The sequence below is a fragment of the Pezoporus flaviventris genome, unplaced genomic scaffold (genome assembly GCF_033815535.1).
Source record: "Pezoporus flaviventris isolate CSIRO_AGI_PZ_B2104156 unplaced genomic scaffold, CSIRO_AGI_Pfla_v1 ptg000078l, whole genome shotgun sequence".
Classification (NCBI taxonomy): Eukaryota; Metazoa; Chordata; class Aves; order Psittaciformes; family Psittacidae; genus Pezoporus; species Pezoporus flaviventris.
Genome location: NW_026892626.1, coordinates 6,372,501 through 6,397,050, shown reverse-complemented (window position 1 = coordinate 6,397,050; position 24,550 = coordinate 6,372,501). Strand labels below are relative to the sequence as shown.

Sequence of the window (24,550 nt, the reverse complement as noted above, 5' to 3'; positions counted from 1 at the left end):
CTCAGTGAATGGCTTGCTTGAATTAAGCCTATGGGCAGACTTATTCACATTGGTTGGCTATTGGTTTTGTGTTTTATGATTTGATTATTGCATCTTCGATGGGAGTAAGAAAAGTGTTCCTTTCTTGCATATTAACTTTGTCAGCAATATTTATGAAAGTGTATATGGTAGTATAATAAAACCAAACCCCAATAACAGTAAACTAGCCTTGTCTGAAAGGCAGTCATTTCATTTGTACTGCTTGCTAACCCTGTTACACTGAATAGTGAGTTATGTGTGTTTATATATGTATAATTGTGTATTCATATATATACACACATTCCCCATCCCATCACCCACCTACAAACACTTACCCCCTCACACACATATGTGCATATTTTACTCTGACTGTAATTCCTTTTTCCTAATAAAGAGTCAGATTAAGTCTCACTAAAAACAATGGGAAGACTCCCATTGAATTCTTTGTTGTCTGGATTAGATCCCTCATCACTGGAAGCTGACCTCTTTTTTTTTTCACTGATCTTTTTTAAACACAAATAAAGCATATTCAAAAATATTTTGCACGTAACACTTTGGTTTGTTTTTTTTTTTTTTAGTATTGGTTTGTGTTACATGTTCTGTGGTCATCTACAGGATTTTATCTGGAATTAGAGACAGGAGATCTTGTCATATGGAAGTTGTGTACCTTTACATTTTTAACATGCCTATGTAGGGTATTCACTTTTATCAAGGTACTAGTGTCTACAGAGATACAATCTAATGTATTTTCCACTTCTGTTGGGGCAAGTAATTCAGAATAATACTTGATATTTGTGGTCAAAGTATTCAAAAATAGAATATTACATATTTTATTTAATTGGAAACATACTTATTAAAGAATGAAAAAATAGAACAAAGAATAAAAGTACACAAAACATAAAATGTGAACGTAGATGGAGGTGATTTTTTGTATACGGTAGACTTTAAGATCTATTTCACAAATAAACAATGATAACCACTATACTTTTATTCTAAATATATTCTCTTACAGAGGATTTTACTAGTGACTATACTAAAAATTCAGGTTACAAGAGCATATAAATAGAAGAGCATCTTCAGTCAGAATTTAATCTTCCATTTAATAATTTTATAGAAGGATAAATATTTTTAAATGTAGTACTTCATGATCATACTTTCTGAGATTTAAGAAAAAGACCTTCTATACAGTTTTAATTTCTAAACTAATCAGGTTGGAAAGGAAAAAGAATAGAATACAGTGATAACTTTAGTCTTTCTTCAAATCTTCAAACCTTCTGTATTTTGCTGTACAAATTGAATCTTGAGAAATGGACCAGTTTGTGGGACAAGATGAGGGATAAGCAAGAATTGTACAGCCCATATTCTAGGCTACTCAAATTTTGAGAATGAAAAGGATCAGTTAGCATCTTGACCAGGTGCAAAAGTTGTGTTTACCTTTTGTAACAGCAATAACATAGCATATATATAACACTTTTCTTCTTCAGCACTTAGGGTTGATGTGATGATGTTTGCTTGGTCTGTTTTTTTATGGGTACCCTCTATGGTAGCTAAAGCTTGCTTATTCCCTGGTACTGCAAATAAAAAAGAAATAATTCACTTTGCTGCTGCAGAGAGGTAATGGATTTGGGCATCTGCCTATTAGGCTTATATGTTTTTATGTCTGTATCTGACCTATGGCAAGCTAGAGGATCACTGGCATCATGTTAATATTTCATAATCTATATTCATCTCTCAGATCACAGTTTTGGGGATGACTGGAGTATATGACTCATGTTATAGCCATAACAGTATCCTTTAGTGAAGGAATTAAAAAGCGACTGATTAAGTATATAGAGAGAATGTAGTAGAAAAAAAACATAATCAGAAAGTTTAAAATTCTATAAATGAGTTTCATCTAGAGCAATTTGATAGGAACTTCCTGAAATAAAAACGTATCGCATAGAGCACTTTCTAATGATTGAAACACTGTTCATTCTAAAGTACTGAATAGAGAATGCTTTTTTTTGAGAGACACAGTGAATCATATTAATGTAGGAAAACATGGCAAACAATTACATTTCATAAAAGTATAGTCTCCTACCAAGTCTGTTTATATACTTTTATATACTTTGATATTTTAATATATTCCTCTAATATTTGGTAGAAATAATGTTTTCTGATACTTTAAAGGCTTATTCACCAGTATGAATATCACTAATATTCATGTAACTATTAAAACTACTCTACTAGTCCAAAACTGAGGTAATACAGTACTGAAAAAGCATAGGGGTTCCTGGCCCAGAGTGATGGCAAACACCAGTTAGGAAATGTTTACCATGTCAGAGCTTGTATTCTTCATATTCTGCTTCTACTTCTCTTTACTGTAATTTCTATTTGCTGTAGCATCAGAGAATATTATCAGAATCCCCACAGACAAAGAAGGGCTTGGCTATTCCTATAAAATCTGTTTTGACATCCATGCTGGAAATAGGGGGGGGGGGGGGGGGGAGGAAGTGGGGGAGGGGAAAAGAGAAGGTAAAGGAATACTGAAGCCTAGATTTCTTCACCTGGCTTCCTAAAGTGCTCCAAGTTAAAAGATGTTGATTGCTTTTGCTGCCAGCTTCTTCTTGAACATAGTATGAGCTGCAAAACGCTTATCATAAAAAATACATATCAGTGCACCTATTCTGACATTTCCATATCTACTTCAGTAGCCTTGCTTTCTTATTGTTTAATACATCTAGCCTAGATAAGTTTTAACTTGGGAGTTTCTTTAAAATGAAAGTTCACAGTAAATAGCTGTGATTATATTCTTTTGATTCATTTTTTAGTCATGCTTTTTCTCCAAAAAGGGGACTTAAAAGGATTGGTTAACATTTTTTAATTAGGAATGATCTCATTAGTAGCTCATACTGGCTTCTTCACTCTTACAGGTTATTCAAAGGAAGGGTGACTTTTAAATTTTTAAGTGTGTTGTATTCAGCAGACTGGATAAATATGGAGTTAGGGAGTTGCTAAAACATTGATTCCTAATCCAACAGACCAAAACTCTTGCAGTCTGTTGGGTCAATGCCTGTAACATGATAGACTTTAACAGTTCCTTTGGACATGTCAACCCCTAATTATACACTTTTTAGTTTTCAGATCATTGGCTTCATAGACCACAAAGAGGCAGATTAGAAAGTGCTGTAAGTGTTGTCAACATGAGTGTTCTAAAGCAAGAAGGAAGAAGAGCATTGTGAAAGAGTCAGAGAGAAGATGGAATGAAATGTTATTAATACAGAAATATTAAAATACAGAATTAAGTGAATATAGTCTGCATGGATTAGCCATGTAATTTGCAGTATGTTTTAGACAAGAAGTATTAGAAAAAAATTGAAGTAACTGCATACATTCAGAAAGAGGCAGTTTCACTTTTGCATGTTTTTACTGTAGTGTTTCCCACCTCAAAGGAGTGTAAAGCATTTGATTAGTTATTTAAATGGATACATTGTTTTTTTCCACATGCTTTTGGGCTTGTCAGGTTTCTAATACTCTAGGAAGTTTGTAAGAATACTGTGCAGCACTAGTGGGAGAGGAAGTTTATCCATGTAACCTAAAGAACCAACTTTTTTTGTGAAGATACTATAGGATGTTTCATACACATGCAGAAAAAAAGTCTTTCTTTGAGCCAGGTGTGTACCAGACTCTAAACTTCATTCTGTGTTTCTTTGATGAATTTTTAATAATACTGGCAAGTTTTTCATATATATGGTATTTTAATTAGAAGATGAGAAAATTATGTTGTCAAGTAATACATAGTCATTCAAACCTTAAAATAATTTAAAGGTAAAGAATTGTTGTTATTCATAATTGCTAAAGAAATTTATAATTATACCTCTCTATATTAGGAGATTTTATTGTGGATAAAATGGTAGTTACTAGTAAACCATAATAATAATTATGAAATCAGAAACAAATATAAAGTATATTTTGACAAGATGCTGTTTTAAAGATGACATGTTATACGTAAAGAATAAATCCCTCAACAAAATTAATATATATCATGTGTTTTATTGGATAAAATCTTGATTCTTTACACAAAGCTGACTTCAAAATTTTGTACTCATTGCCCTAAAGAGAGTGAAAATATGTCCAAAATATAGTAAACAAAATTTTCCAATATAAATAAGGAAACTTCAAAAATAGCCTTAATTAAGTAGTCCTGGATCATACTGACAACAGTTTACACTGCTGACACAGAGACACAGAGCACTTCTGAAGTAAAGTACTGGGTTATTTCTTCAAGGATTGATGTTTCGTGTGTAGATTGTGTTAATCGGAGTGAAAGGCAAATAATCTTAGAGCAGTTATGCCACTGAGATCAGTATGAATTCTACTACTGATTTATGTGGTGTTCAGAATTTCACTTATTAGTTTAGGTTTTACTTTAAAATGTTAAGATCTACTTTAAAATCACCTGTATTCCTCTTGCATATAAATATGCGTATCTATATGATGTATACTGTGTTATTAATAATTTATATATGTATATGTAATCCTTCATACATAGAAAAATTCCACTGATACAGCAGGGAGTAGGAATTAGAAAGCAGTATATTTGTATGGCTCTGATTTAAAAAATAAATAACCACACCTTGTAATTTCCCTAACATGCTCTACAGCATTAGTATTAGGCTATGGTAAATCAGTCTGTCTCTTGTAGCATTTGAATGGGGTTTTAAGTAGTTCAGTAAAAGGGCTAAATAAGATGCCTGCCCATCATAAGAGCACAAATTATGAGAAAGCATTTTCTGTTGACCATTTTTCTCTTTAGTTTTGTTAGTTGTTTTGTTTTGTTTTCCTGTTTTGTTTTGTTTTGTTTTTTACCTCTGCATAAATGGAATAATTCAGGCACATCACTGGTCTTGGGAGTGCAAATTTCCATTAGTGTCCAGAAGAGAGGGATTTTTTTTGCCATTTTCCCTTTTTTTTATTTTTTTATTTTCCTGAAGGTGTGCTTTTCACAATTGCAGAAGTATTTCATCATATTAAAGTTATTCCTGTTCAGGAAGAGGTGTAACTAGTGACAGGAGAAAATTTAATGAGCTTTCTAAACTTTGCTGCCTCCTGCTGTCTCTGGCAGTCTGAATTACATTAGAGACATATTGTCATTGGCTAAATCATGCTGAATTGTCCTGTACTGAACACAAAGACGACACAGAAAGCAAAGGTGACTCACCTTTCAGTTAAGGGCTTGGTCAGGCTGACTGGAAGCAGGGATCTCTTGCCATTTGAGACACCCTAGGGCATGTGGGACACCTGTGCAGGCAGAGGTGATGCAGGACCTTCTGGAATGGCAGCTGAGCACAGGCAGGTAGATGAGCTGCCTCCACTTAGGCAGTGAAGGTGAGCTTTAGTGTTTTCTGTAAGGTAATATTTACAGAAGTAGTTGCATTAATTCCTTTCTGTGCATACACTTCAAAGGCATGCCTCAAGATTTCAGAAAGAGCATTTAATAAAATGGTCAGGAATGATGGAGATGGGAGATGTGTTATCTTCTGATAATAAAAGCAGAATACCTAAGTGAAAGCAGAATACCTGTGTCTTCCTCTTTGTCTTGGTGTTGTTAGTAGCTAGATTGAACAGGCAGTTCTCGAGAAAAAAAAAGAATCTCTGACATGTGAGAAATCAGTCTGAAAGTAAAATATACTTTCCTAATGCACATCAGATCAAACAAGTTCCTCTTGTTGTTGAAGCTTGATACCACATGAATTACTTTCTACTTATATTTTTATTCTTCATTTAATATATATTACAGGTATGGCTGTAAAGTTTAGTTGTCTTTGTGTTGTGATTCAAATGCAATGAGTATGGTACTGAACTTTGATCTTACAGTAATGGGAATATAAAGCATGATAATAGCAAAACCAAGCTTACAGTTGTTATATTAAAAGGTTTTAATTCTTCAATAGCCTTAATATTTAAATTTAGGACATGAGGAGGAGGGAGTTGGGGAGGACTTAATAAACTCTGAAACTTTGCCCATACTTAAATATTACAAAAACTATTCAGGCAACCAGCCATCAGCTACGTTATAATTCATAGTGACAAAGCTCTCAATTAGAATCCTAATGAGAGCAACAAAGCCTTAAAGTTTAGAGCATGAAGGAAAAATAAAGTGGCTTTAATGATATAATAGGTGCTGTATAGTTAGCACCCAGATCCTTGGAGAATAGAATTTGAAATAGCTCCAGTGAAGTCAGTGCTTTCATTTAATTCAATTTTACCAGCTGAAGTTCTGATCCATGAATTCTGAGTACTGACTGTATTTGTAAATCCCATGATGGTCTTATCGGAAGTAGTCAGCTGATTACCTGTAGTTCAGATCTTCCCATTGTAACTTCTGTTTAGAGTTGTGTTTGCATTCATCTGAATTTCCTGTGTTCTGGGGCTTTGCACTGTTTTCAGCAGTTACTGTATTTGGGAGGGGCTTTACCCCTGTGTTAAGCAAAATTATTTCTGTCTAGTTTTGTGAAGTTAGTGAGCAAAGTCCAAGAATTCTGGTCTATGAAACATGATCACAGTATGTTAGTGGATTATAATTTCTTCTGTTTCAGATTTCCTAGAGTTAGTGTGATTATTTTTAGGGAGGTCCTGATTTCTTAAAATCCCACTTAACATCTATCGTGGCTTCTATATTATGGAAGCTCTGGGTCGCCAAGAAGAGGGACTAAAAACTGGGAGAGCTGGGTTTAATCATGTGCTGTGTAAAATACAGTGTTGAAAAGGCCGGCTGTTACCCGGTGTTTTAGGCAGAAGATAGGACACAGAGAAAGAACAGTCAGTAATTTGTCCCACATGCCCTATAAACATAGGTTCTATGGGTTTTTACACCCACAATGCCCTAAGTGTATAAACAGACAGAGCTGTGAGTACTTCTGTACATCCAAAGAAGAGTGTGCCAGTGACTGTTGGAGGGAAAATGTGGTAGTTGATGGGGTTTTTAGGAATATGTAGTAGCACAAAGACAAGCATGTCTTTTCCCATGATAGGATGACTTTATAGAAACTTTTGGGGGTAGCACTCAGGGTAACAGTTTATCCTGAAATTAGGTTGGAGTTGTGTTTCATGATGGTCAGATCCTTCAAGTCTAATAAAGAGCATCTGAGACCCAGTTATTGAATCTCTTCCTATCTTCCAGATTCTGAATTTTCCAACTAATGATAAAGTAACTAAGTCACAGTGATCCAGGCCGGATCACTGGTTAGGTCTGTACTGTGCACCCAATCTCTCTTATGTTTTATGCTCTTTCTGAGCTCCACTGTAAGTTGCCACTGACCTTTAAAATAAAGTCTGTTTAGACGTAGAAAATGTCATAGATGCTGTATGTGGAGTTATCAGAGTTTCAGTATTTAAGAAAACTTTCACTCCATATTCTCAGCGAGGAAAAACTCCCAAATTTCCACTTGAGAAGGAGCCTAAAATTCAGTATTGTATCAAAGATGGTACAAGCCAAAACTTCTCTCTGTTCTGGTATCTATTTGACATTACACTAGCTGAGATCATTGCTGTTGGTGTTTATGAGGATGGGAAATGTTAAGGGAATTCTGGAAAAGTTTGAAGGAAAGTCATAAATGTTCATTAAACAGAAATACTGTTAATACTCTTAATTTTTCCTGACAGAGCATGTAAAATACATGTACACTTCAAGTGAATCAACCTCACCGGAATATCAAATATCTCAAACTGGAAACTAATCTCTCAGAAGTAGGTTAAAAGCCATTCAAAGAGAGTCAAAACTATTTAAACATGCTTACAGAAAATACACCTGTAGAAATAAAAGCTAAAAATACTACATAGTAATTACTAATTTTTGACATGTTTCTACTAAACTTCATATATGTAACCTTATGAAAGCTTAAATTCAGCGTTGATGTGCATGTAGCTTCTGTGTCAGGTCAGCATGTTTTAGAAGGAATGTATAGAAGTTTCTTCTCTACAACTTCAGCACAGTTAAGGTGACTTGCAAGAAGCAAGACTGTAATGACAACTCTTGAAAAATAGGAGATCCAACATCTTGGTAAGGGAAAGTACTGACAAATATATTTATGAAATATCTTAGGCCTCTTAATTAACTTGTGGTAGTATAAACATGCTGAAGAAATTAGTCTATGGTATTTAAAAATATATTAAAAAGATGAAATTGGACAGTCCAGAAAGCCTGATTTCTGTAAGTACATAACATTTACTGAAGTCATTTGTAATTAGTAATATTTTCCACTAAGCAGTTTGTATAATGAAAAGGCTTAGTCAAGATTCACTTAAATTTCTGTTCTTAACTTGCTTCACTATTTTGATTTAATACTTTATAATCTAAAAGTCTTTCAGTTCAGTGGTGTGCTTTAATTTGGAACAGGGTACTTTCAGTCAGGTGATAAAGTTGAACCTGGAATGTTACACTCTTTGATGTTTGATGATGAGTACGGTTTTGATTCTGACAGTGGGACTTTCCTTGGCCTCCTCATGCCATCACAAAAACTTTCAAACATGGTTTTATAGTGCAAGCCTTGTCCCTGCCTAAATGTAAATTACAAGTTTCATAATGACTGAAAATCATTCCTCAGGGCATAAGCCCTAATATTGCTTATCAAGGGCGTTGTAGTGAAAGGTCTCCTGTAATAAGAAGTGCAGTACAGAGAGATACGTATAAAAAATCATGTTTGGTTTTTTTTTCCAAGCTACCCTGTGAAAAAGATGCCAAGATGGAAAATGCTGACAGAGGGTTGCAAAAGACTCCTCTCCTAGAGGTGTTCTCCATTCTGCCACAGATTGCATCTTTCTAGGGCAGCTTAGCAAGATGCCAAAATTCACATGTGGAGTTTCTTCACAGAAGTAGTTCCATATATTAAAGAGCCATAATGAAAATATGGCTTGGACTCTAGTGATTAAAGATTAAAAACTACAAGAATTTTATGCTATATTATGGCCTGGTTTTGCCATACTCAGAGCATCAAGGAGAGAGAAAGCAAGCACCTAATGTATCGGATATGCAAAAGAGCTGATAGGTTTATGTCAGATCTGGGGCCTTCAAGGAATATATTTGTTATGAGTTTGCCAAAGGGTCTGTGGGGAGCAGAGTGAAGGAAATTAGAATGTATTTGAACCTTTTGAAAATTGGGGTAATATACGTATATTATATTTGGTATTATATAGGTATATATGTAAAATAACTACCCAAAATAAGAAGGTGCATCTAAATCGCTTAATACTACTTTTGTTATCCTCCCCTTTCTTTCTGTACAAATTCAGGAAATACATCAGATGTTTAAAAATGTGGGGTTTTTTTTCCCAACATTAAAAATATCTTTATGACTGTAAAAATCTGTAGTAATTTTCAATTTACTAGAAGAAATAAAACATTGATATTTAGTCTTGAAAGAAGTAATAGTATGCAGAAATGTTTGCCCGTGGGAAATAGCTGCTCAGATGAACCATAGTATTAACCATAGCTATTTTGAATCCCAGAAGTACATTTTCATGACCCGCAGTGTCTGGGTTTCCATCAGAGACCTCAGGCTGCCAAAGGGTGGCAAGCCAGCACTGGCAAGTTGAATATATAAAACTGTACATTCAGATCAATGTATTTTGTCATGCTACTCTCGCAGTTTCTTTTCTTATTGTCTATTTTCCTTGCAACCAGTAAAAACTTTTAAAATTTTATTTAAAGAAGAATAAGATATCTGCATTTTAAATGTGTGCTCTTTTACACTGAAAGTATAAAACAATGCAGTAAAAATTTTGTTATATACTTTCACTGTTAATATACAAATTAAATTATGGAAGCAATTCTGTATCTTATTAATTGAGCAGGACTTACTGTATAATAAAGTCGGGTCCACTTACATTTCTTGTATCTTTTTGTATCAATAAAAAGCATAGCAGTGATGGGGAACATGAAAATTTATGATGCATTTTAGGTTGTTTCGAACATCTCTCACTTGTGAGGTTTTTAAGCCTTGTATGCTGAATACAGTTAGTGCATAAAATTGGTCTTTAAAGGGAACAACCTTAAATTTGCAAAGACTGAGTTAGGTTAGCTGCCCTTTTCCAGGTCTGCTTTTCACGTACTTCAAGATAGAATATGCATCAGCTTAACTCAGGAGGACCCTTTTTACAAACAATGGGGTTGCTCACTATAAGGAATAATTGATTTGGACATCAGATGTGATATATGTGCATAGTGACACCTCTGATAATCAATTCTTCTCCTAGGACTATGTATAGCATTTAACTAAATAAAAAGCTGCCACTATAAAACATTAAAGCCATCAAAGTACTAAACCAGTTTCTTGGAATTGTTACAAATAACACCTAATTAGTTATAAAAAATCGAGCTGGCTTACTGAATTCACTCCAGCATCTAATCTTGCTTTATATTCTCACAGTTGCTATGCTGACTGATATGCAAGTTTCTCCTTTTAAAACTGATATATGGAGTTGTAAAATTAATTTTACAAAAACAAAATAAAGGGAAAATAGTATATTCCTATGTAAACTGAAGCAGTATAACAAGGAATGTTTGTGGTAGATGTTTTTTAAATAGATATCACTTTAGGTTAAATTATTTTTTAATTCATTTTCTACCAGTAATTAGTAAAGAGTTGGTAGTAAAAAGTAAAATTTCAGAACAGTTTCAGTAAAGTCTATCATTCCAAAAGATAAATAGCAGTTAGTTTTCTGGGGTCTTTCTGTAAGTAACTAAACCAGAATATTATTCTTACAGATAATTCTGTACTTGGCATCTGAAGACAGAGTATCTGTGGCTCAGTGTTCCATAACAACAAATATTTGGAATAGTGATAAAGAAAAGGAGTTTCTCAGCTAGCCAGTTTAGAGTCTGCTTTTAAGGAAAAGTAGTCTTTTCATTTAGATGTGAGGGCAGTTTAATAACTTCATAGAAATGAATTAAAAGGATTTTCTGTGAAACAGTAGCTGGTAAATACGCACTGCTACTGGGCTGAATCCCTTTTAGGCAAACATCTAACTGTTTCTATATAATTATCACAATGACAATTATACTACCTATGAAATACAGATTAGCTCTGTATCGTTAAATTTATACCCCTTTTATTTTTAATTCATCTCTTTAGCATTACATACAAGGTAGATCTTATTAGTTTGTGAAGTTGCTGCAGATGACAAAGAGCCAAACTACCAATCTGTGCATCCAATTGAAAACAAAAGAATATACAGTTTGATCGCTAAATTCACTCATAGTAAAAGGCAGGTATAAGTATTTCTGAGACAGGGCAAAGGCAGTGATAAGCAATCACTTCTGATCTTAATCAATCCAGTCCCTATAATACAGATTACAAATTCTTTTTTTTGTTGTTTTTTTTTTTTTCTCCCAAGATGTGAATTTCTAAGTAACAAGGCTTACAGATTTCTAAAAAGAGAATTTCAAATCTCTGTAATATATCAGAGGTGAAGTAATAGAAGCAGTTTTTGTTCTCTTAGGGCTTAACTCTTCAAGATTCTGTTCCCCTCTGCTCCTGAACTGAATAGTTTTCAACAGGATCTTGAGAGTACTTAAAGCTTGACAGAGCTTTCATCATCTTCCAAAACTAAGTTTTCCAGGTAATCCTTAGTACAAGCTGGAACTAGTTCCTTCTAGCTCTGATTTGCATTAAAGCTGTGCAAAACAAAACAACCTCAGTTTTTCACCATGCCTGTTAGTGCAGGCTGCAGGAGCTACATGCAATTTGGAGTAAAACAGCACTCAAGCATTAAAATTTCACCCAGGTTCTCTATTAATCCTGCACAGCACAAAAATAATTCAAGGAATCTCTGTAGATGCTTAAGGGAATCATTTGATGTTATACTTTAAACATGGTTTCCACTAAGCCAAATCCTGTTTGCTTTGCCTTCAGAAAGGACAAAACAGGATTTGTGCCGTAATGAAGTTTTCTGCATTTTGGAATAGTAGAGTATTTAGCATTTCTCTTTTTATGTTTAGCTGGTTTAAAAAAGAATTTTGCAAGAGAAGGTTTATTAAAGTACTCTTATCGGTAGTTTATTCTCTTTAGATTCTGCAAGACTTTTCTATGTATTTGGATGACAGTATATGAGAATATACTGTGTCATTTTTTTTAATAAATAGCAGTAAGTTCATTTTCTGATTGCAATCATATTAGACATATAAAAAGCAAAGTATTTTACTTTCAGTATCCTCCTTTCAGATGCACAAAGTAAATTGCAATTATTGAAAAAAAAAACCCATGCTTTTTACATATTTTGCAGTAGTGCCCTTTGATATCTATATCAAGATAAATATTGGGGATTTTATTAGACTTCATAAATATAATGACATATCTGTAACACTAAACATGAAGCTTCCAATGCAAGACTTTGTACATAGTCCATATCCAAATGTCACCATTATTTCATTTAAAAGATCCCAGCATGTCTACCTCATGATCCTTATAAACTCTATAGTTCTGAAATACGTCAACACTTTTTCTTGCTACATTCATTAAAATTAAGCACCCTTACCCTACCCCATCTGTAAACATCAAGTCAATTGGCAGCTAGCACATTTCCTAGTCAGCAAGCAGTATTGTGAATTTTATCTTCTCTTGCAGAAATCAATTCGTCTTCGTTGCAGCAGATGAAATTTCTTGTAACACCTCTGCAGGTAACAATCATTGATACTTCTTGATGCATCCATCCAGGTCTCAATATCCTTTTTCACATGCTGCATTTAATCGTAAGAGAAAGTGTAGAAAAGTCCATAGTATAAATCTTTGGAATAGTTTAATTAATTTACAGCTTCAGCCTGTAGGTTCTGCCATATAAAAGACATTAGGTTATTTTGCTGACTTTGGTGTTTTATTTCTAGTTTAAACATCATATATGGGCTAGTAAGTAAGGATATATTAAACCTTCTAATAAAAAACTTACTGTGCAGTACAATCAAGACTGTGACTTTCAAAAATCCAAACCAAACAGAAATAATGGAAAAAGTCCTAGATGAATGTAGGACATTGTAAGTGCTATAGATCTAATAACTTTCTTTTCAACTCTTTGGGGGCAAATATTGCCCACAAGGATAACACAGACCCTAAAGCACTCACAAAGTCTATCCTATGGATAAGATAGTGGGAGAGAGGGTCTATGTCTTCAGAGGATCGCTCTCTAGTAAGTAAAGTCTTCATATGCTATCATGTTGTAAGCCATGGGCACAGAAGAAAGAACAATGTTTTGAAAAGGTAATGGAAACTTATATTGAATATGTCAAGGGATTTTCTCTTTTTTAAGCAATAGAGTTTGAACAGTCTTAATTCAGGTAAGGACGTTATTATGTTGGTACATAAGAAAGCAAAAGCCAACATAAGTAGTAGGAGTGCCGGGGTATATTCTGCCAATAATGTTATGCAAAACATCTACTGAGTTCATAGAAGCTGCTTGTATTGAAGGATGAAAGGGTATATAGAGTGTGACACAAAATGTTGGTATTAAGAAGTGCTTATTAATAGAGTTTTACATTAGCAGAAATAAATGAAAAGTAAAGAGTTTGCTGTTTATGCTATAGTGACCTACATAGAAACAAATAATGAACATTTATTTATGAAAAAGATCATAGCTAAAGCCAAAATGTGCTAAGGTTGTAATAATCTGTATGATAGCCATAGCATTTTTGGTGGTAATCTGAAAAGTTCTTCTGTAATAAAACTTGATTAAATACAGACTTTCCAAATCATTCTAAATCATTAAGAGAATACATTTTAGAAGCTAATATTTTATACTTTTTTGATCTCGCTAGACTTGGGTTTTGGCTTTCATTATTTCTCTTGCGCTCCCTGCTCAGCTCTGGATTAGAGTGAGCTGTAGTAGGAAGGCTACTAATTCATAAATTTAGGCCTTGCTAAGTAAGAAAAAAATATAATTATTTTAGCAATCTTTTAACTTGGAAATCTTGAGCTAGACATGGGGTCTTTAATAATTTTCTTGTCCTGAAAGCAATATCCTGTTTTGCAGAGAGAACCCTTCTAAAAAATAAATATTTCTCTAATAAAGACATTCTTCCCCTCACAATTTAAGTGTCCAAGGCTATATTATATGTATTCCATGTATGACTACTTTGAAATTTCAGTCAAAAATACAGCACTCTTATGTATCAGCAAATTCAGTGAACTTTGCACAGAAGGAAATGGATCTCTGTTTATATTTGTTAAAACTTTTCAGTTTACCAGTTGCTTAACTCTGTTGAATTGTTTCAACAATAAGATATTTTTGTTAGGTATCTTTTTTACCATATGATAAACGGATCTGTCACAGGTGACTTAGGTGCCTTTTTTTGTAAGATGATCTGCAGCAGAAAGCTAATAAAAGCCTGTATCTTCTGTTTCTTTTATACCTAAGTTTTAGTCATAGAATTTTAAGGACTCTTGGCTTTATTTAAAGATAATTCTCTGGCCCATATTCCTGTGGTACCAGTTGCCAAAGTTGCATTTGGTCTTTCAGATCTGTAAGTTAACTTTCAATTATCTGATGTTTTAATTTTTAATACATGGAGCATATATAGAGATATGTAAACTTGTAGAATCGAAGCTAACCTTCCTGTGGTTTTTCAGATGCATGCAAAACAACTACAGTACAATTTTATAGTGCTTTTTTTTTTAGTGCTCCTAAACTCAATCACAGTAATTCAACTGCGTTTGTAAAAGTGATATAAAGTGAAGATGCTGATAATATGCTCAATGTTTGAATTGTGAGTATATGTATGTTTGTAATGTTTCCCTGTAAAGAATGTGTATGTTTGTAGATTTCAAATAATAAGATAAAAAGAAACTTTTGGTTGGAACTTCATCATCAAATGCAAATGGGAGGTCTTGCATGATTCTGCTGGTAATATTCATTGCTCTCTTCCTAATACTGTATCATTCCTGCCAGAGGATACTTAGCCCTCAGCCGCATGATACCTTTTTTGATCTGGGAATAAAGTAATCTTGAATAAATAAATGTGTTAATAAACAGATAGCATGTCCATATACACATTTCTGTTAATGTACATGTATCTGTTCTTTCATGCATATTTTATAAAGAAAATCTATTCAAGTTGCTGAAGGAAGGATCCTTCCATGGGAAATCTAAAAATATTTCACTCTTGATTGCATCCAGTGCATTCTGAGGCTAAAAATAATTACTCTGCAGAAGAGAAGTTCTGTGCTTCTGGGATAGATCTTCTCTGGCAGGCATGATTAAAGAGTTTGCAAACAGACCTGAACTAGAACAGAAGTAGGGAAACTATGAGAAACCTTCTGTCAGTTTGGTGATGGAATTTTAGCAAGGATCTTTTAAGACCTTCCTCTAGCAAATCTCTGATAATAGCTATGTTAGGGGAGAATTAATCCTGAGGTTCCTGGCTGGTGGGGTCAAGGGGCATCTTGCCCTATCCAGCTCATAATAAATCAGAATGAGACCCAGAATAAACCCATGGCTTATTTACATGTTGGTTACAGAACATTGTTAATTTTGAATCTTTAGCATTTTTAGTGAATTTTTCAAACTGGTGCTCAATGTTTGTTTGTTTATTTTAATTTTAGGTTTTGTAAGATTGAAATTCATAGTTTGAAAGAAAAGAAAAATGTTTTGTGGTGTCTTTTCAAAGTACATTCTCAGATTATGATTCTTGTACAGTTTATGTCTGTATGGGATGGAATCATTATTCTGTGTTTGTATTACTCTTTCTTTCTTCCTCTGATTTTAACAGTTATCCATCTGCAAACAAAAAAATCCAGTGCAGATGCATGCTTGGTATTATTTTTCTCCCAAGTGTATATGCAGTTTATGATTTTGAAATAACAGAGAGGCAAGTGTGTATATAAACCTGAATTTGGAATGAAGTATGGTACAAGTGGATATAACATCTGTCCAATTGTGACTGTATTTATTTACATATTTGAGCAGAATCATTCCCAGGAGGTGAGATTGTATGTGTGTGTGCAAAAGAAATGCATTATAAAGGTTTAGAAATTGACAGTCTCAGATTAAGTCATTGACCTCTGTTTGGAGAAAGATACAGTCTCCAAAACAGATTAAACATTCTGAAAGGTTTAATTTCATAACTGTCAGAAAAACATTTCATAAAAGCAGGCAGCTTAAGGAAGCAAACATTGGATTTTGTACTATTGAAATAGCTTCGACAGAATATTGCCAATTTTTAACTAATGCAATTATTCAAATCATTGCAGTTTTTTCTGTATGTATGATTAAACTGTCATCACTAACACTACCACAAATTTAATTCATGAAACAAAAAACAAATACAGAGGTACTTATTTAAAAGCAAATTAATATCTGACAAAGGGCTTAGAATGGTTGTGATGCCTGTTAAGGCATTCCTCTACTAAGTACATAAATAATCATAGCTGGTCAAAATTTTGCCATATATGCATGCATACATCTCACTGACTTACTCCCTTGTCTGGTAAGAGATACTGATCACATTATACTCTGTCAAACGAATTTCTGAGAAGTACATACAATCCAAACTGCTTGGAAGCATGCAGTTTCAGAGATACTTCCTTCAACCTCTTTGAATTACTGTGCTAAGACATATGTTCAGTTGTGAGAAGTTTTTCCCTTTTAGTATTGCTGCCTATGGGTTTGACTTCATGAAGCAATTTGCCTGGGCAAATGACCATTTTTAATTAGGTGCTTTTATTATTGCATTGTGCTCTTCCACTAATCAGATAAAAAATGAAGGAGCATTTGTGAGGTCTTTGTGCTAGTGTTAAGGCCATACTTCTTTTCCCTATGAAAACCAGCAGATACTGAAGTGTTTGCTCTGGAAAGGCTAGGAAGTGTTGCACTAAAGCACAGTATTAAACTTCTTCTATAAATTCAAGTGTCCTTTATGTTGGCAGTTTAAACTTGTGTTTGCTGCTGCTGTAAATAGTCATTTATATGGAATTCCATTTGTTACAGCTTTTACTACTCTTGGTAGTCATGTGGTAAAGATGTTCAGCTGTTGGATCAGTTGATAAAAATCAGGAAACACTTGGATTATCCTCTGTTCTTCTTTCATGAAGTTTGATTAATTCCTTTTTCTCACCCAGTGAAAACACTAGCAGCCCTTTCTGGCATCTTTGTCATTATCTCTTTGACAGCTTGCCTTCCCGGTGCTTACAGTTCTAGGTCAGTTCGCATGGCTAGTCAAATGTGACAACATGACAAGATTAAGTAAAGCTGAGGTTCTGTGATTTGTAAATGGAGGATTTGTAATGTGAAGCTCCTTTGGTAACAAATAGTGAATAATAGTGCCTGCCGTCAACAAGTGCGTGTAAGCATGTGTGCATCTCCTGTACTGTTGGTTTTTTTTTCATGAAGCAACCAGAATTTTTTTCTCTAATAGACTGAAAGTAGTCCACATGAAGTGTGGTTTGTGTCTGTGCATGTATGAATGGTTATATACAAGTACATTAAAGGATTCAGTTTTAATAGCATGAGATTATCATATTACATTTGAAGTATTTAATAAAAAATAGTATAATTGCATATTACAAAACTTTAAAAACAAGAACAAAAGATTGCTTTAAAAACTAATAAACAAAGTACCCAATATATTTCTAATTGAACTAGATAAGAATTTATTGAAGGTTTATTATAACAAACTATAAGAGCAATAGTAATAGGAAAATGCTTTACAGATCAAACAAATACTTGGGGTTTAGGTATCACCTGATAGCAAGCCTCATTTTCCCCAGTGGCTTTTTTAAATGAATTTTATATAAAGTCTGACTTTCTTGGATGGAGATTATACAGATAGATATTGTTGGTAGCATAGAATTATGTTAGAATTTTAACCAGGCATCAAGAGAAATGCCCACACTTGTTTAAATCCAAACAGCAAGAGTGAAACTTGAAAGAAAGCTTTTAAGATGAGGTCTGTTCCTGGGATTGTTCCATAGCAGTTATTCAGCATCAGCACAGGGCAAGGCCACCTATGCTGCTGTTTGTTGGACTTCTGTATTTCTCCAGATTAACCAATATCAATCATATTTATTTAAATGATTAACAAGGCAGTTCAACTTTGGATGGTTGTAAATATACAACAAACTTCAAAAGAATCTACAGGTTGGGATAGAGAAATAAAAATTAAAATCAGGTCTGAGCATCAGTGATCAAAACTTCTGCAAAACATTCCCATCAGTTAGTAAGAAAATTAGCTGGCCAGATTCTGATGTGATATAAATAAGTAAACAGTCAAGAATCTGAAATTCATCTCTGCATATAGAAAATCCTGAATAGGCTTCTCAAGTTTCTTCTTGCATCAACCTATAGGAAAAAGTAAAGGCTGCTTTTAATATTTCATCAATGACTTATTTATGAAGATCCCTTCATGGAAATCTTTCCGTATAGCAATATCCCTATGGTAGACTTGTGGTTATGTTCCTTCATCTCTGAAAACCTGGGAATGTTAATACTATACTAATAGGAGATCCCTCATGGCTTTCAAGGCCTACAGGAGTTCAGCACAGCAGTATACCTTGAAGTTTTACTGTTTCATTGTGCTGTGTGTGTCTACTGCATCTTCCCAATTCTTTTTCTGCTCCACATCACAGATCTGTAAAGCATTATCAGTTGCGGGAGAGGTAGATGATATGCGACAAAGTATTTTATGGTCCACCCTTGTAGAATGATCTTAGTGTTCAATATTGTGCATTTAAAACTTTGCATAGAGCATTTTAACATTCTTAACCTTTGCAATTAAGAAAAATCACTGGAAACTGGTTTTACCAGCAGATTTCAGTAATTTTTCTGTTATCTTAAGTAAAAGCTTAGGATAGACATCTTTCCTCATTGCCTTATCAGATGTATAAAGAGACTCATTGCACGTTCAGGTGACTGAAATGCCAAAAGTTGCTTGGTGTTAATATGCATAAATGAAATAAGCTGGTTGGTTGCACATGCTTTGAACACCATGAGCAGATACCATCCTACTGTAGTAAAGAATTTTAAATTAAAAGCCTACCACTGCTGCACAGTGTTGTCCCACTGAGGTTAAAATACTGCTCAGCAATGTGGTGTCTAACTGGTATGTGTACAAAGGAGCTCTGCTACTCATGTCATTGATCCTGATATGATTGTAGTTGTGTGACCAAGAAAAAGAGCAAGATGTTAATTACTGGAATCACTGATACAGATAAGGCCAGGTAAACCTTGCTTTCCTTGTATTCCTACCAATCCTTTACTTAAATCTTCACATCTTTTGCCTAAAATGTTATTGCAATTCTGCATTGACACCTGACAAAGAAAAGAGATGTGGATTGGCATTTCTGTACCACCTGCCAACAGCAAGAAGCACATCCTACAATACTGCCAGTTTCCTGGGTGGACAGGCAGGGCAGGAATACCAAAGCACTCTGTACTATCCCTTCTGCTACCTCACCAAGCCTCACTCATTCAGTTGTCTTTTTGTGAAATTTAGTAATAAATTTCAGTACAAGAATTTCAGTAATTTGAGGTTATTCTGGTTGAAAACTCAACACATACAGGTCTGAAGAAGAATCAATTTTATTGCTTGATTGTTCAAATACAGTCAAAGCTAGCAAAGAATAGATAATACTTTGAAAAAGTTAGAAATATGAGCTTTCCAGTGATACATATGCTGCTTGTAATACAGCAAGTAGTAGGGGATTAGATGCGAGCTTTAGCTGAGGCAGTACCAGTTTTTTAACTTCCCATTTTTCGTTCTTAAAAAAGTTCATTATTTGCTATAGTTCCTCTAGTAATATGTCGAATTTAAAGAACAGGGGGAATTGATAATGAGCAGAAAAATTTGTGCATCAAATTCCTAAAAACTAAAATAATGTTTCAGATTCTTCTTCGGTAGTTCTCAAATCACTTGAGGAAAATGTGATAACTTGGTTCATATTTTATACGGTGATTTTTTCCTTATTAATACTGTTATGAAAATCTATACTGTTTAATTTATTAAGAAACTTCCAAATGTTTCTAGTATCAGAGCTCCACTTCCTGTCCTAGATGTCTGTGGAATACAGCCTGAGTACCAAAGAACTTAAAAGCCTAATATGCTAATTATAATTAGAAAGGCACATACTTTCCCTATTTTTAGAGACTTCAGCAATACATACTACTGATTTGAAGAGAGATTCAATTTCAAGCACCCTACTGAAACAAATCTCACAATCAGTTACCATTTGTAACTCTTTTTTTCTTTTTTTTAATCATTATTTTTGCAATGGACAACAAATTGGTCTTTTATGTAGCATTTTAGCAATGTAAGATCCTGTACTGAAAATGGTTGAAGGGATTGAGCCATAGCATGAGTAAAGAACAGCATACCATCCACTGAGCTTTGGGTGTCTGCCTACATTGCGCCTACATTGTACACCTACATTTGCACTTACATTTACAGATAGTAACATGACTACACTGATCTGTTTTTCTCAGTTACTTCCCTGTAAGCTGTTAGTCCAGCTACTTAAGAACCAGTGTCAGTATGGTAACAAAATGCTAGCAAATACTAGCTTTTTGCATGTTATGTCCTGAATACTTGTTCCAGATACTTATCTTGTTCTAATTAGTGTTGCATCAAATTGTTCATGAGATGTGTTCTTAGACAAGAATTTGTAAGTGCAGGTACTGGTTTTGATACATTGATTTAACATTCTGTAAAATATGCAGATAATCACATTGACTATTAATTTATTCAAAAGATTTTGCCATTTGCATATCCTAAATTTTAGAAAATTGTTTACCTAGAATGATTATTTCCAGTGTCAATTATAACAAAGCATTTAAATGCCAGTAATTTTAATGAGAAGTAAGCATGCTGGCATAATAGTGAATAAACGATCCAATGACTGTGTGACTCCACTAGCTTACTGATTTTCAGTGTGACAATATAGTTTAAATCCTTCTTCTGTTTTCAGCATGGAAATCAGAATCTATTCTGCTAACCTTCTGAGCTTCTAAATTTGGTGTCATGCAAGGGCGTGTTTAAAAATTAGCATTTAAAAAGAAACCCACTTGCTTTAAGTTTAAGCTGACACTGTTCCTTTCCTCTGTGGAAATGAAATTTATTAATCATAATAAAACCATCATATTCTGAAGGTAGAGGTCACCCTGAGGAGAAAAAAAAAAGTCTATTCAACACGGGAATGTCAATGCTTTTTTTTTCCAGATAATATCTGAGCATGTATTCTCTCCCCTTAGGAAAAATATTATTCCATGTGTGTGCTTATGTATCTCAAGTCTATTTAGGAGTGTGCAAGAATGAGAATTTTTGCATTCTAATATTATATACTGTATTTTCTTTTACAGAAGATTTGGTAGAATGCTTTTTATATTTTATTTATGTTTACATTGAACACAGTTGTTCAAGTGGAATTTCAATATCCTGTAAAAATGCTTCTTATTTTAACAAGAATATAAGCATTGCTAATTCTGAAATAGCATTTTATGTTAATATCGTAGTACAAACTTCAGTGTTATCATAATATATATGTAAAATATTCTATTTAAGGAGCAAGGAGTAACTTAGGTTACATTTTTCACATTAGGATTACTTCACAACTCTTTCATTTTAAGGAAGAAACATGTTTTACACAGTAGGATGAAAACAGCAATGCAAAGCAGTAGCAATAAGTTACTTCTATTCTGGCAAAAGAGTAATAAAAAATGTACTCAGAAGTAAATGCTGGGTTGAAGCTGTCATTTTTTTTCTTTTGAAATTGCTTAATGTGTTTGTTTATCTGTATTTTTTCTTAGTCATCCAGAATTCTGTAGAACATTTATATAATACATTAACTACATGTTTTATTATACCAGCGTTATAAAATTGGTAGTTCCTTCAGTATTTGGGTTAAATATACTAATAATTTAATAAACTGCTCTTTCCTCACAAGTGGCCCTTGAATTTGGGCCATTTAATCCCCTGCAATGGGTGACCCATTAGTCCTTCAGTTTTGTGGGGTACTCTATATAGTCAAGGATCCTGCAGGAATGGGATGTAGTATGTCATCAAAAAGCAACCCAACTGCAGGAAATGGATCAGAGCAATGGAAACAAGAAATTCACAAAGTTCCAGTTTAGTTAATAGTTTACAATAGGCCAAAAGTAATTCTTACAAATCTAAATTTTAAGTCCTTGCTCAATATGGCAATAACACTAGTTAATTGGGGGGGGTGGGGAAGACATGAAAATGTACTGATTCCCATTGCTTTAAAAATAATTGTCATGACATTAAAGTACCTCTAATAATCGTATGTGCAATTCCTCCTCCATATTACTCGGGACATAAGGGAAATTTATAATGCTGGGAACAAGTCTAGCTTTAAATTAATCATTTTCCTTTTCTAGAAGTTTTCTTACTGTTTGAATGAGATTTGGCTTGAGAGAATCAAAATTATAATGATATTTAAAATGTAATCTCAGATTTTTTAAAAAAGGCCATACAGAGGAAAGTAAGATGTCTTCTTCATTTCACTGTAGATGAACAAGACATAAGAGATTATGTTACGCCTACTATCAAAGCTAAGTATTTTCTATTATAATATTCTAAATAATTTCTATTATAATATTCTAAATATTATAATATTTGCATCCTAATGTGGAAATTTAACCAAGGCTGAGGTTTATGGAAGCTTTTCCAACCAAAGAGGCTCCAGAGTATGGAGTCAGTGTCAAACCTGCTCAAAGAACTCTGACGCCCCCTTTCCAATTCAAAGGATCATCAAGTATCATTTACCCAACATAAGCTGATGTGAGCTTTTTTTTTTTCTTCCATTTTTTTTCAATGGGAAATGCCTGGTTTCCTTGTTGTTAACTGCATTGAATAATTTCCAAAGACCATGGATACCAAGATTAAAATGGAATGCATATAAAGATTTAATCCTTCACTCATCAATATACTGGATGCAAAAGATGAACTAATATGTTTTATATAAGTCTTTTACACATATTTTAGTGAGTTTAAGACCATGTGTTCAGGTGATTGCCCAACATGCTGCTTCCCCTGGATATTCGTGTATATCTTTGATAGCTATGAGGACTTCTCTGCCCAAATCTAAAGTAAGCATAGCAGTAGCATAGAATATAGCCCACATACATAAACGTACAGTACTTTCATAGCTTTAATAGATTAACTCCTTTTTAATGTATTATTCTTTATTAGAAAGTTGGATTTACTAAGTAAACAAGACAGTACAACTGAAAGCATTCAGCTACTGTGTTGTTATTTTGGAGTGAAATGTCTAGATTTTGCCATAGAATGCTTTTTAAGGACATACATTTGCTCAAAATGCCAGTCTCTGTTGCTGAAAAAAAATAGTTTATTCACACTATCAAATATCAACCAGTGTACACTTTGAAGTTTGTACTTACTTATCTTCTTTCCACTTTTTTCATCAAGAGGTATGGTAATATATCCTTGGAAAAGGAAAAATGTATAACTTCTGCAAGCCTGTGACCTTAGGCTTGGTCAGAGAGTAAGAGACATTTATGTAAAGTCTTTTTAATGCTTCTTAGTGCTGAAACCTTTTGCCATTAGATAGCACAGTTGTCCCAGGAGGTAGTTTATTGGGGTTTCCTTATGGAATGAATCCCTCATATTCTTGCAAATGTTGGCTCAGTGAAATGGAGAATTTAAGACTCTCTTGCCTATGGTAATTTCTGCTCCTTCCTTGAAGGTAGCGATGTCTAGTTCAGATAATTTGGACATCTTCTCTGCCTCACATCCAGGGCCGCAGTAGTGGGTAGTAGAAGATTCCATATGCCATGGAAGAATTGCTTTCTCTCAGCCATTTATCTAGGAATCAGCCAATCAGATTCTGTTCATGGAGGAGTAAATGCATGATAATAGAGAACAACTGTCCTCTTTTCAAAAGAAGTACATTTGTATTTGTACCTGAAAAATAAGGTACTTGCACACAATGAGACCAGTCTGGGGTTGTTGTTCATATAAGGCTAAAAAAAAAAATATATATATTTTTAAGAGATATCAAGGGTATTATTAAAACAACTTGTTCACTACATTAGACCTCATATGCAAGGTCTTTAATGTCAAGATTTCTTTTGTTGTTATATGTGACACCTGAGATCAAATGGAAATTCTTTGATTACAGAAAAAATGTTAGATTCAGTGAACACTGTATCTAGTTGACGTGTCCATCTCACTAGTGGGAATTGCATTCAGACTCAGACTGTGAAGCTAAGCTATGTATTTCAAGGTGAAGAGGAGGACTGGGCCAGCAAATCACCCAGGTGTACATGTAAAGAATCTTTGAAGTAGTTTCAGTGATAAGGATTTTATATGGGGACAAATGACAAAAATATGATTTTTCACATTGCTGTCTTTGCCTGGTTGTAGCAGAAACTTGGCCTGAAAGTTGAGACTTCAGTTGTGCAAGAATGATGTCTTAGGATGACACTCTTTGTCTCTTCTGTAGAAAGACCAGGAACATGCCATAAGCATGTTCCTTAAAACTGAGTACCTGCCACTGTTCTACAGCTGCTTTCCTTAGCCTGATGCTGATTCTTAACA

The 24,550-nt window shown here is 34.0% G+C and overlaps 1 protein-coding gene across 39 annotated transcripts in view; it reads left to right on the top strand.

Moving 5' to 3' along the window:
- Window positions 1-24,550, top strand: part of RBFOX1 (RNA binding fox-1 homolog 1) — a 1,284,179-nt gene that overhangs the window by 1,255,429 nt on the left and 4,200 nt on the right. For 9 of the 39 annotated variants that reach the window (XM_061473743.1, XM_061473744.1, XM_061473742.1 and 6 more), the window contains one exon: window positions 12,621-12,673. The exons of the other annotated variants lie outside the window; for them this stretch is intronic. In XM_061473743.1, coding sequence (XP_061329727.1) covers window positions 12,621-12,673 — 53 coding nt within the window. The remainder of the gene's footprint in view (window positions 1-12,620; window positions 12,674-24,550) is intronic. 39 annotated transcript variants of the gene reach the window in all.